General features: G+C 34.4%; 1 protein-coding gene across 2 annotated transcripts in view; it reads right to left on the reverse strand.

The window, feature by feature from the left end:
* Nucleotides 1–14,220, reverse strand: part of CDK14 (cyclin dependent kinase 14) — a 508,542-nt gene that overhangs the window by 183,617 nt on the left and 310,705 nt on the right. For both annotated transcript variants that reach the window (XM_006925698.3, XM_006925699.3), the window contains one exon: nt 4,566–4,659. In XM_006925698.3, coding sequence (XP_006925760.2) covers nt 4,566–4,659 — 94 coding nt within the window. The remainder of the gene's footprint in view (nt 1–4,565; nt 4,660–14,220) is intronic.

A 14,220-nucleotide genomic window follows, 5' to 3' on the forward strand; every position in this document is an offset into this window, starting at 1 on the left:
GCATATACCCAGGGTTCCACCAAGCAGGTTTCTTTTTCAATGCAGAATAATGTGATCAGAATACAAATTTTTTTATTAGTCTTGATTTTGTCACTCTGAATATATATTTACCTGTATGAATACATCTACTATTTTTGCAATTAATGGAGGTGAATAGTGTACACCATGCCACATTAAGAAACGGGTAACGCTGAAGGAATGAAAATAAATCACTCTTTTACCTAAGAGCAGAGTTATTGCTTAGAGAAGTAGGTGCCCATTCACCTGGCAATTCAAAGTATCTGGAATATAATTTGTCAAAATTCCATCACTTTCCTTCTGTCAAGAAAAACGACTTAATGGTGAAATCTCAGATTATAGCATAGCCAGCTCACTTTATATGTATCAAAAGAGTTATTAGGTTGTAGAAATGAATTCACTGGACTTGTTAAAAATGTGTACTGCTCCTTTTCACCAAAGAAGAGAAAAAAATGAAAAAGGAAAAGAAAAGCTTCAAAAGAAACAAATAAAGGCTTTACTGACTGATCTTTGTTGCCTTTCACATTTGTTACAAAGACTCTCAGCAGGTGGAAGCTAATTATATTAGTTAACTTGGGTAACAAGCTATTAATTTTCTGCTTCAAAGTTATTAACCACCTTTCTCTATACAGTTCACAGGTGAATAAACGGACTTAATCCCTATATTAAAATACAAAACAGACCAAATAATCCCATGTTTCACAACTTCTCAAAGTTGATTATCTCCTTGGAAATGCTTTACCAGAGGCCAGATACACAACAGCCGCTTTATGAGAGTCTCTGGCAGTTTACATGAGAAGCTTGTGAAAGCAGATTTAATTACATTTTAATAGTAATTCCTCTTCAGACCAGACATAAAAGGTCACCAAGGAAAAGCATTTTTTTCCCTGTGATTCAACCTTATTGGGTTAGTAAAACATCTTCTCCCAGTGATCGCACAACTCCTGAGGGAGTCTACTTGTAGAACATGACGTGTAGCGAGCATTTGCAAATTTAAACAATTCAGTTGAGGAAATAAAATATTTAAGATGATAACATTTACTGTCAAAAGAAGTCTGTAGATTTCTCTTTTTGGGATCATGTCTAATTCTTCAGGGTAAAACATAATATTTTAATTCAAAAGCAGCAGTTTTACATAGATATTTATCTACTAATTACCAAAGGGCACTAGACATGTATAATAACTACAGTAAAAGATGGAGTTATTACCATCACTCACTATCCTTATCAGCATTTAAGGGTCTCTATGCTCTAACAAGAGCAAACGGTAGTTTAGTATATCAACATTCCCATGGGAAATTTACAATAATTTCTTTCTTTGATTTATTAAAAGCCTAATCATAGCTCAAAGGCCTCTGAATACTCATTAAATTAGGAAACTACTGCCATAAAAATAAGACATAATAGCAAAATCTACATACAGAAAGCAATCCAACAGGTCAGTAACTATTGGAAATTACTTACATTATAAAAATTATTTAAAATAAAAGCTCTAACTAAGCTATATCAATAAATTATGATTTCGTAAAATTCATTTTTTGGGTTCTATTGCTATAAAATATATCTAATTTCTAGCATCACCATTTCATTTTATTTTAAATTCATTCTGAAATAATGTATAAATGCAGATATTTCTTTCTATACGATTCCTTTTTGAAGTTTTCTAATATAACAAATACAATAAATTAATGACTTTAGCATAAAAGTCAGTAATTTGACAGGGTTATATAAACATTGTTCAACAGCTATCAGAGAATAAACAGTTAAGTACAATCTAAAGTTTAGGAAATTATTCTCAGAATATAATTAAATGGTTTTATTATTATTATACTGGAGCTTTTAAATAAGTTAAAAAGCTAAATATTTGAAGATGCATATTGGCACAAAAAAATCTATGTGATGCATATTACAGCTCATTAAAATTCCCTCTCCTGCTATTTTTTAATGATATAATATTTGAACAAGTTTATTATATTTTTAAGAAAACAATTAGAGAAAAGTTATTTAAAATAAATCAATGAAAATAAAGGATAGAGTAGAAAAGAGGAAAAGAAAATACGTTTATAAAAACCATACATTTATGCTAAAGGGCATAAAATATGATTAAAGAGAGACAATTCTCGAATGGGAATGTTCAATTTTATATCATTTCTTCCTAACATAACCTATAGGCTCAATGGAATCTCAAATCAGTAAGAGATTTTCCTGGGAAGAGGAAGAAGGAAATGTTTCATGAGTTTTGACAAAGGGATCAATGTGTAAGAATAGTCAATAGATTTATGAAACTTAAATGTTATTGCATTAAGGATTTTCAATTCTAATAATTAATAGGTTAACTGTGCAAAGAATGTTTCTGGCACCACTTTATAATAGTTAAACACTGTAAAAAAGATATCATATGGGGCTGATTATGCAAATAATATCTCATCCATATAATGAAACATTCCCTGTCAAAAATGACAAGTTTCTGGATTTACTTTTTAAAGAAAGGTCAATTACATGTTGTAAAGTAAAAAAATTACAAAATAGTATACAAGAGATAATTCAATTTTCTTAACATGTGTGGAAATGGAGAATATGTATCAAAATACTAAATGTGATTTTCTTTGGGTAGTAAGAAAAAGGGTGATTTTTCAAATTTTATACTTTTTGATACTGTAGGAATTTTCCTTTATAAAGATGCATTATTTAAAGTTTTGAGGAATAATTAACTTAATATATATTATAGATTATAAAAATGTATTATAATCATAATATATTATTTTAACATTTTGTGTGGGAATTTATGGATCACAAATAATAATTAAGTAAATTGAAAAGAAGCAGCTACAGACAGCTTCTGGAAGAATAAACCAATAGGGCAACACTTTGAAGAAGGTTTGTATAATGTTAGGGACTCTGCTGTTTGTCCATCTGCTGTGAGTGTACAAGGATGCCTGGCATATAGGACAATGCATGGAAGAACCCTGTGTGCTTTGACTTCCTAGTTTCCATTCTTCCTTTCTCATCATTTTAATGCTAGCATCAAGGTAAACATAGTAGTGATAGCATCTCAATTTATACCTACTAAACCTACTGCAGTCCTTATGCTTACTGTGAAAGCTACATTTTAAGGATGGACTTGCATAACTAAAATGAATGCTAATCCAATAAGTACATCTCTTGATATGGTCCACACTAAAATGCATCCCAGTGATTTCATATGGGAGTTTTATTAAAGAAGAGAAAAAATATGATAATGTGGTTAACTATAACGATGTATATAGTTTGAATCCTTTTAACAAAAAACTTAATTTGTTTCACTCTTATTCCATGTTTTAAATAATGTTTATATGAATATTAGCTAATGTGGAAGTTCCACTGAATAAAAATATTTGGCATAAAAATGATTTGATAAAAATAATAACTTATATTTATAGGTATTTACTATGTGTCAGACATAGTTCTAAAAGCACTTTATGTATATTAAGTCAATTATTCCTCAAAGCTACCTATAAGGTAGGCTTTATTATCCCTCATTTTGCCCATGAGGAAACTAAGGCTCAAGATCTAAGTTTGTTGACCAAGATGACAGAGCAGGTTATGATAAATCTGCGTTTATTTTGATATTTTTCAGATTTTAAAAAATTTAAATATTTCTAATTTTAGAATACTTTTAGAAGTGTTTTGAAAAACAGTACAGAGTTTCTGTATAGCCCTCATCAGTTTTCCCTATTGTTAAAATCTTAATATTATGTGGAACATTTATCACAACTGAGGAACGTTACTTTTAGAAGTGTTTTGAAAAACAGTGCAGAGTTTCTATATAGCCTTCATCAGTTTTCCCTATTGTTAAAATCTTATATTATGTGGAACATTTATCACAACTGAGGAACGTTTCTCAGCTTTCTTTGTTTTTGATGGCCTTGAAGTTTTCAGGAGTATTTTGTACAATGCCCCTCACTTGGTTCTATGTGGTATATTTTTCATGATTAGACTGGAGTTATAGGTTTGGGAGGAAAACCACAAAGGCGAAGTGCCACTCTCAATACATTTTATCAAGGCTACATGCTACCACCATGACTTACCTTTGATAATGTTAATCTTGAAGACCCCGCTGAGGTACTTTTGCCTGTTTCTCCATTTTAAAGTTAGTATCTTCTCCTCTCATCATCCTCTTTCTAGGCTCTACTTTATGGGAAGAAGTTATTAATCAAAGCCCACATTTAAGTGGGTGAGAATGAGAGGGAGTTAAGCTACACATACTTGAAAGGGGGTATCTATGTAAATCATTTGCAGTTTTTCTCTCAGAGCTCTCATTTTTACTCACTATTCTATACTGTATCTGATATCCTTTCTTTATCATTTTGGCATATCATCCATGTGCAGTAGTTTAAAAACATATTTGTTAACTAATTTCTTGTTTTTTCAAAGGTCCAAAAATATGTTAGAATTAAATGCGACAACTAATAAATTTGTTTAAAATTATTTTCCACTACCACTGTAGAATGTGTCACTAGGGGACAAATTAGAAACCAGTTCTCAAAAGCAAGCTGTCAAGAACTTACCAGAAATATTCGTTCAAGTTGATCCTGAATGTCCTTCATTCCTGGAAAAGCAGCAACTCCTTGGATCATTTCAACAAAGATGCAGCCAACTCCCCTAAAAGAGAGAAGAAAGAATTCTTTCAAAATTTCAATATATTCTGATTAAAAACTTAAATCCGGAATTAGAACAACTACTCCTACAGAGAAGAAACAATAAATAAATATATTTTTAATGAGTACCAAGGTCTGTGACACATATACCTAGATCCCATAACTTTCCTCCCTCTCCCTGTCTACTGGCCTGTCTACTGGGCTCTGAACATGGTGGAAACCAATAAAATGTAAACCTTAGTGGCTCACCTTGCTTATAGGATACAGTCAAGAAACTCCTTAGCCTGGTATAGAAAGCCTCCACAGTCTTGTTCCAATATCCTTTCTAACCCTACGTCACAAATTCATAATGTAATCTCTTCTCTAGCTGTCCAAGGCTCACACTTCGCTCTGCATCAGAATCATCTGGGAAACTTTAAAAAATTGTAAATGATCTGAACACAAACCCCAAAGATTCTCTTTCAATTAGTCTAGGTTGAAGCCCAGGCATTGACTCCAGCTGCTCAGGTGATTTATGCAACTACACTGGGAATCTCTATGCCAGAATGGTTTACCCACAGGTCAAGCGTAAACCAATGTAACTTGGCTCAAATTGCTTCACTACCTAGAACTCCCTTCTTCTTTATCTATTTGCTCTTCATGCGTAAATCCAACTCAACCTCTATAATCTAAGTGCCATCTCTTCCATGAAGCCTTCCAGAAACATTCCAGCAGAAAGGACATGCTTTCCTCTCCTAGCCTAGCCTGCTATGCTCACAGTTCTCATGTAGCAAGGCGGTCCAGCAGCATATCAGGAGACCTTGCCTTTCCGACCACAGCAGCCTGCACACAACCCAACAGGAACAACCAATCCACAGTATAGGTAGACAGTCAGACACTTCTGCTGGGACTCTTAAGAACAAGTCACCTGGCAGCAGGGTGGAAAGAAACTAGAACATGTAGATGGGATAAGTCACATTAATGGCAGAGAACTAGCAAGAATGGCCACTTTTCCACAAATGAAGTCCCCTAAATTGACCTGGTTCCCACCTTCCTATGACCTGGATGTTCAGATAACCCAATGTTTTTGCTAGATCTCTCTACCTTCTAGCAATTCTTCAGGATTTTCTTTTAATGGCTTTATTCTGAATGGGTTTATGTTTCCTGAAAGTATACTAATAAAATCATGAACATTTTGGGACACTTCTTTAATTGCTGCACTTATATTCAAACCCTTGTGCCTTCAACTTGTATCAGGACCTCTAGCTAAAGAGACCTACATCACTCTAGCTGACCTGGTTGTTATCATAGTTGTAAATAAACAATATTTTGAATTAAAGAAATGATACATTTACAGAAATCTCTTCTCTTTTATACCACACGATTTCTATCCAGATTAAACTCCAATAGTATATAGTTGAAATGACTAAAAATAAACAAATGTTACTTTATATCATAAAAAAATAATTCCATTAAAGTCATAAAAATTAATTTTTTCAAAATCAGTATTCTAGGAAGACAGGTTTTAACACAAATTATTTTTATTTAAGAATTGAGAGAACACAGGCATAGAGAATTATTTTATTGGCATATTAAAATACAACGATATTCATATAAATATTGGGGCTTCGGATGTCCAGTTAGATCTAAAATTTCACATCAGTGGTTTTCCAAATTTTTATGCCAAGAATTCTAAGACTACTGACCTACATTTATATTGTCTTTTTATTTAAGTTCATATGAAATATCTTGGATCTTAAATAGCTACCTGTATCTTCCTTTTTTGTTACATTCAGAATATATCTTCTAGTCTCTTTCCCACTACAAACTGCAACTCTGAGAACGAAGACCCTCAGCAGAAGACACAGATGCCCCTACTGTGTACCCAATTAAGCTGCCTGGTGAGGTAACCATTACACTGCCAGAGCTATTTATAGAAATTTTCTCACCACTGCTTGTGCTTAGTCTATGTCATCTCTATAATATGATACTTAGAACAATTAAAAGACAAATTTATGCTATAATTCTACTCAGTTGGAATGTGATGATATAGCATGTCTATAGGCTCTTATCTGCTTAGCTAGCTAAGGGATTTAACTCTCATTTCTAATGTTTCCTATGACATAATATTTCAAAGAAGCCTTAGGGTACACTAATGAAGCTGAGAGAATTATATTTAAAGGATTTATAAAAAGAGATAGAAAGCTTGAGAAAATTAAAAAGTAGATGTATAAAAACATATCAACATATTAGCATAACAGAATAACTGCTTACTAAAGCTGCCTTATGCCAAAAAGCAGTAAAAGCCCTTCAATTTAATGTGAAGGGACTACTGCTGGCTTTCTTTCCCTCACCTCCCCTCCAAACCCACCATTGAGCCCTATGCTCTTTCTCTTGACGGAGTGAGCTGACTCTCCTGAGTAGTTTACTCAGAAAGAATTCATTCACTTCAGGTCTCTACTTATGATAGAAATAATCTTATTCCAGAAAATGTCTCCTTTAATTTGTTGCTTCTCTTGACAATTTGAATAGTTATACAATCATCATCTACTTAGTCTAAATTTTTCAAAAATAAGAACTGGCCACAAAAGATTACAATTAAAGCTGTCATAAGATGCACTGTGTTCAAACTTGTACTTTAGGATTAGTTACCTGGGAAGATAATATGTAAAACATTCACCCATGTTTACACCTCTTTCAATTCTTTTAAACTCAAAATTTCCCAATTTAATTAATGCTGCAAATATATAAATAATTTTTATTATGATTCAAAACAAGATTTGAAAAAGAATTGATAATTCTTTGTCATTATGAGCAAAGACGGACATTTTCTTAGGCCTGAAGGTCATACAGTTTGAGAGCTCTTATTTTGAAAAAGAATACAAAATTATGAAAAAAAAAATAGGGTACAAAAGTGAATTCAGGATAAGGAAATAAATAAAAGAAATCATAAATTTTTAAAAGCTAACAAATATGACAAATAATATAAAATTCAGAAAAGTAATGTAATATTTATTAACTGCCTGACACACCTCTCTAATACTTTTCTTTCTACAATTTTGGCTGCATAGTCTTTGATTACCTCATCTATAACTACTCTATATCATTTTCTGTAAAGAAAATAGAGAATATGGAGAAAAGTTAGTCTTTCCTCTATGTATAGAGGAAATTACGTTTCTGATGTATAGAGACTTTCTTTTCTGATGTATAGAGAAAATTACATTTTTTTCTTTCAGCTTCCCCTCTCATTATTGGTATAGTCAGGTAAACTTTGAGGACTGTTGTCAATTTTGAGAAAAGTTCCATCAAGTTTCTTTTAGGTATGTCTGCATACAATAAACACAGTAATTCTAAAACATTCCACACAATTCTCATGATAAGATACCAAAGGAACATAAGAGGATATATTCAGCCCAATGTGGAGAGTGAGAAACAACTTGTACGGCTGATGATTTAAGGGGACAAGAAAAGTGGCACCTGGTGGATTATGGGGTGATGACGCCAGGGGTTAGACTGAGGTATTCAGGTAGAGAAGAAAGGACCTCGTAAGTGAGGAATCTTGAGAAAGCCATACGCTCTTGTTATGGGTCTATGTGAGAAATGGATGGAAGAGTTAAAAAGAGAGCGGAAGTCCATATTCCATACTAAGATGTACGTGATTTCATTTCTAGGCTAGAAGGTCTCAATTTTTTTTCTGTATCCCAATATTCACAGTAGATAAAGTACATATGAGTAGAGAACCCAGGTTACAGGCATATTAGTGGATAAAATAGCTTTGAGGACAGAATCAATTATAACCACTAGCTGTAAAGCCACCTTGCTCTTTCCCACTCAAACGGCAGCAAATGAATGACATTTGACAGTAGTATAAGCCCTACCTCTATTGGGGGATGAGAAGCAACACATGATCACGCCCAGGGGTCCACAAACTACAGACCACGGGCTAAATCCCTCCAGTGCCTGTTTTATTTTATAATAGCCTACGAGCTAAGAATGACTTTTACATTTTTAAAGGGTCAAAAAAAATCAAAGGAAGGCTACTTGGTGATATATGAACATTATATGACAGCCAAATTTCAGTGTTCATAAATAAGATATTGGAACACAGGCACACTCATTCATTTATGTGTTGTCTATGTGGCTTTCTCATTGTCATGGCAGAGTTGAATAGTTGTTACAGAGACTACATGCCCTTAAAGCCTAAAATATTTACTATCATGTTCTTTACAAAGTTTGCCCAACTCTGATCTGTTATGCTCCATTTGTATAAAAACTTACTTATAACTAGAAATCACCTTCAGTTATGGAGAAAGAAATTATACATTATTATTATTTATGAATAGTTACTAATAGAAATGGGCTCTCAAATAAGTTTTGGTTTTTCACTATCCTCTTTGGCAATTTTCCTGTGATAGATATGCTTAAAAGTGTCCATTTAAAACTTGATTGAAATGAATATTTCATTTAAAATGTTTTAATTTAGAAAGTTGGGAAAAAATGTGTAGGGTGATTTTTAATAACATTGCTCCTATAACCAATCCTACAAGGATTACTTCTCAAAAAAGAGGAAGAGTTGGTAGGTTAATTTGAGTAATGGGTTGAGTGGAAGAAGAGTTTACTTTTATGAACTTTTTTAGAAGTTTTTATTTTATGTTTAGAAGATTGAGGAGCAAAATATTATTATTGGAAGTACTACCTATTATTTTTATAACCAAGATTTATAGGTTACATATTGTTTTATAAACAATAAAATTTCACCTGATAAATATAATTTTAGAAATATAAGGTTACCGTGTTCTAAAATGTTTTCAAGTTATTTTTTTCCATCTGCATTCCTCTACCTACATCCAATATCAGCCTCTGTGCCGATGAAAAGGAATCAGACTTTTTAAATTAAATTAAATTTTTAATTATTTTAAATTAAGCTGTTTTCTTCCTTAAAAACAAGAATGGAGACTGGAGATAGTGAAGGCCCCGCACGCTCTCTAATTTCATGTTTTACCTCTATGCATGAGGTTTCTTCTGCTACGGCCATCCTGCTCTGTTGTCTGTGCCTAAAAGATGCAATACTCTTGGCATGTCGGGATCTGCGCATGAATTGTTACCTCTACTCAAAATGCATTTCCTCTCACTCCGTGTATGGATAATTGCTTCTTGTTATTCAGGGATCAGCTCAAAATAGAAATGTATTTACCTCACACCATATGTAAGGCAGGTTCCTCCTTGCTGCCCAGGCCCTATTTTTCACCCTCCTTTCCTTAGTTTGTTTCCTTCGCAACACTAAAAGGGTGTTAGCTTGTGTTTGCTTTTTTGGAATACGTCTCCTCTAGATGGAAGACCCATTAGACCGAGGAAAAGGTTGTGGTCATCATCTCATCCCCAAGGCACGGCAGAGTGTCAGGCCCATAGTAAAGGCTCAAAAGTATTTGCTGACTGAATGAATCAAAAACAATGCAACCCCCCCTTCCTCTCTCTACTTCTCAGCTATGGAGTGAGCGCTGAGCTTAGGAACTTGTTTACAAAGAGTACTGTATGGAGGTGGGGCTGGGGAGCGGAGAATTGTTTTATAATGAAGAAAACTGGCAAACAGTACCTTGACCATGTGCTCAAGGTTAACATCAGCAGTGGTAAGTCATGTGGAAGTCTGTGCCCTTGGTAACAAGTGCATTTGAATGTGTGCAGAGAGGACAGCGACCCACCCAGCTCTCGTGGGGAGACTTGCCCCTTCTCATACTGACCTTCCTAATTGAATGTTATGACACCCCCACTCAAGTTCAGAGAATCATTTAAAGGCGTTCAGAACCATCTGCATTGTCAAAACATTTGGAGAGAGGGCTGTAGACAGACAGCGTCAAGCTGTTTCTGACAGGAGGACAGCAGATGAACAGAATCATAACTCACCCACAGGCCTTTCTCTCTTTCAACATCATGCTGGCACCAGAAATTCCCTCAAAGCCTATGTGTCCATCGGGAAAAAAAGAGAGAGAAAGCTTCTGAAGCGGCACCTCTCATGCTTTAATGCGGATGCCAATCACGTGGGGCTCTCCTTGGAACAAGGGGTTCTGACTAGCTAGGTCTGGGCTGAGGCCCGAGAGCCTGCCTTTCTAACAAGCTTCTAAGCAACACTGATGCTGTTGGATGTAAGGCCAGAAACTGCAGAGCAAAAATCAAAAGGAATCTAGATAATTCTGTTTCGAAAGGAGTTTTATGACTTGGGTTAAGTCTCTGAATGTGGATTCAGGCTCCAGAGAAAGAAAGAACAAAGAAACAGAAGAGTAATGAAATAAATTAAATACTAAACAATCTAAACTTGGGAATGCAATACTAACTCAGAAAGATTCCTTATTAATTAAGCTAATAGGTAATTTTATGTAGCCATGGTTCACTGAAATAAACCATTATGCAATTAAAGCTAGTGCGATTTGATGCACCAAGACTGCCATTTATTTATCTCACTTCTCTCTGTTGGAATGTATATATCTTTAAAATAGACCAAAGAGTTTTGTTCCCTAGGAGGTTAGCTTCTAAAAGATCAAAAAATTTTTTAAAGTTATAAAAAATAACTTGTAAGAAAATTTATTACATAGAACAGATGTGATCTTTTCAAGTTGGCATTTGCAGTATTTGAAAAGTGAAAGAGTAAAAAATTACATTCCCTATGCCCTTGGTGACGACTGAAGGAAACAAATTGATTAAACTGTCACTCATCATTTACTGGGGTTAGTGCTTCATTAGGCACAGATAGGCACAATATATCTTAGTCAAATACTTCTACAGAGTACTTAGTTCTCAGGGAATGAAAACCAAATCAAACTGAACCTAGACTGTGGGTAAAAGCCCATCGCAAAAAACATTCACTTCAAAACAATAGACTTTTTTTAATATAAGGAGAAACTTTAAGATTTATTTTTCAAATGACACAATTATATGTCTAAGAAGGTGTATTTCTAAATTGAGCATATCAGAACAATAATTAAACAAAAGTAAAGAATGAAGTACAGGAAGCTAATGTAGTTTATTTGGTGAAGGCCAAGGCCCAGGGTGGCCTGCGCTGGCTTGGGAGGAGGTACCAAGCAGTGGAGTGGGAACCCCTTACCAGCATCCATATCTGAAATAAGACTTTGGAGGAAGCTCAAGAAGCCCAACCACCTTAAAGTATCAACTGGCATTAAAGCTCCTTAAGTTACAATGATAATTCTTGCTCACACATTTTAATCTACCATCCATCCATCCATCCACTCATCCATCCATCCATCCACCCATCCATCCATCCATCCATTCATTTCAGTATATAGGTATTTCAGTATACATATATTTTTGCTTTCTGGTCCAGTTGCCTGAGCCAGAAATGCAGGAATCATCCAAAACTTTTGCCTTTCCCTCACTACTCCCATTCAGTCATCAAGTTGTCATATTCAAAATATTCCTAAATATCCCTCCATTATGGTCTCTAACCATTCCCCTTCCCCGCTGGCCATTCCTTCCTTTTTCTCTGCCTGCTTCTTAAACTATGCTCTTCTTCCTACCTACAAATATCTGTTGCTTCACCCTTTAGTGGGATATTTTTGTCCATGGTATGGCCTTCACGTCCTTCCTTCAACCTTAGTTTTGTCAACTTGGAAAGATGGCTTTGACATGTCACGCCAAGTAATTACCACTTGGTGATACCTCCTCTGACACCCCTACCTCTCCTCAACCATCCACCAAAGATAAATTTATCACCTTTACCTCTAAGCCGTCACTGTACCTACTGTGGTATAGCTCATCATACTGTCTTTCTCTCTAACCCGGAAAGTATGAGGATGGATCTTTCTTATCTCTTTAAGCCCCAGGACCTGGTACAAAATAGGTGTTCAATAAATACCTTTAAAATGAACAAATGAATTACATAAACTAGTCTCTGTAATACACACAAGAAACTGCAGTTGAGAAAGAAACCTGATTTAGAACTAATATTATCTTATAAAGTTAAATACTAAAAAAATCAGCAATTTCACCAAAATATCTAAACACTAGCTTCATTTATAAGTCATTCTGAAGGAATTCCAGCAGTCTCCATGGAAACCTCTGGTAAATCAAATGCTAAAATTTAGAGATGAAGAAATTTTAGAGAGTGCCTAAGTCGATGTTCTGATTTTTACGTGTAAGAAAACTGTATTACATGTTTAACTGTCTTCGTTTCTGCTCCAGAACCCGAAACTGACTCAGGATCCTAGGTCAGTGATCCCTTCATTATGCCATGCTGCCTCCTCAATTGGAATGTTTCTTTATTTGGTCAGCCTTGGTCACAATAAAAAAGAATAATAAATAGAGATGGCAATTTTGTTCTCGTTCTTGGTGACATAAATGCTAACAAAGATAAAAATAAAACCTAAATCGAGTCTTCAAAATTAAGGTTTGGGCAGACAATAAAACTATCCTTAAAAACTGAAGTCTATCACTATTGCTAGCACACTAAAAATAAAAAGGTTGTTGATATTTAAAAATGTTTGAAAATTCAAAACAAATTTCAATAGATAGTGAAGATCCCAGAGATAAAATATTAAAATAACAACCACAGATTATATATAGATAATTGAAAATATACAGACTAGGAACATCCAGAAACTAAACACAATTAATACAAAAATGTAAACAGGACTACTAAGGACAACTATAAGTAAAAAATGGAAACCTCAAAATATTGCATTCCATACCAGAGAAATATTTCTTGTACCATGGAATAATAAAGGAAGAGAGAAGTACCATTTGACTAGTCACTTAAAATGCTACCAGTGAAAGCACCTCTCCAAGGAATAACTGTAGATCAGTTCGGACAAGGAAAAACAAAATAATAAGCCTTGCACATCTTTAATCTCTGTTTATGTGACAGCTTATGCAGAACAAGGAAGTCATATTATAAGATTTCTCCCTGCGACTGTATTAATCCTCCTTCAATAATATGGGGAATTAGGGGAAAAAGTGTTCACGGGTAATTATCTGAAAGATCAAAGCAAATGATATACTCAAGCAATCTTTTTAGAGAAACCACATCTAGCATATCACAAAGAGAGTAACTGCTGAGAAAATATTTGACAGTAAAATATTTGACGATCATCTGATATCTTAGATAGTATATGTAAGACCTTAAGGCAAAAACCTATCCATTGTAAATCCTTATTGCCCATTTTCTGGTGAAGTCCATGGGCTTTTTGAAACATTCTCAAAGACTTGCCCTGGAATGTTTAGACTAGACATTACACACAGACTACAACGTGAATAACGCCCCCTGGAGTTGTGCAGTTCAGTTGCAGTAGTTGGTGCTGCTGGCAGGCAGGAATCAGGCCATTTTTACTATTGAAACTCTGGAAAATATGCAAGATTTTGTTGAATGAATGAATGAATGAATGAATGAAGATACTCATATTGCATAAGAGAGATCTTTGTGGGAAGGGGACTTTTTTTTTTCTACACCACCACCAACAGCTAGTGTATGCAACTTAAGTAAGCATTTTCAGATTTTGGGGGGCAGGGGGTATAAAATGTCCATAAAATAACAATAAAACAAATTGATTTCACTGGGTCGTTAAAATTCTGAAAGAGTTTC

This window comes from Pteropus alecto, unplaced genomic scaffold (assembly GCF_000325575.1).
Source record: "Pteropus alecto unplaced genomic scaffold, ASM32557v1 scaffold69, whole genome shotgun sequence".
NCBI classification, from domain to species: domain Eukaryota; kingdom Metazoa; phylum Chordata; class Mammalia; order Chiroptera; family Pteropodidae; genus Pteropus; species Pteropus alecto.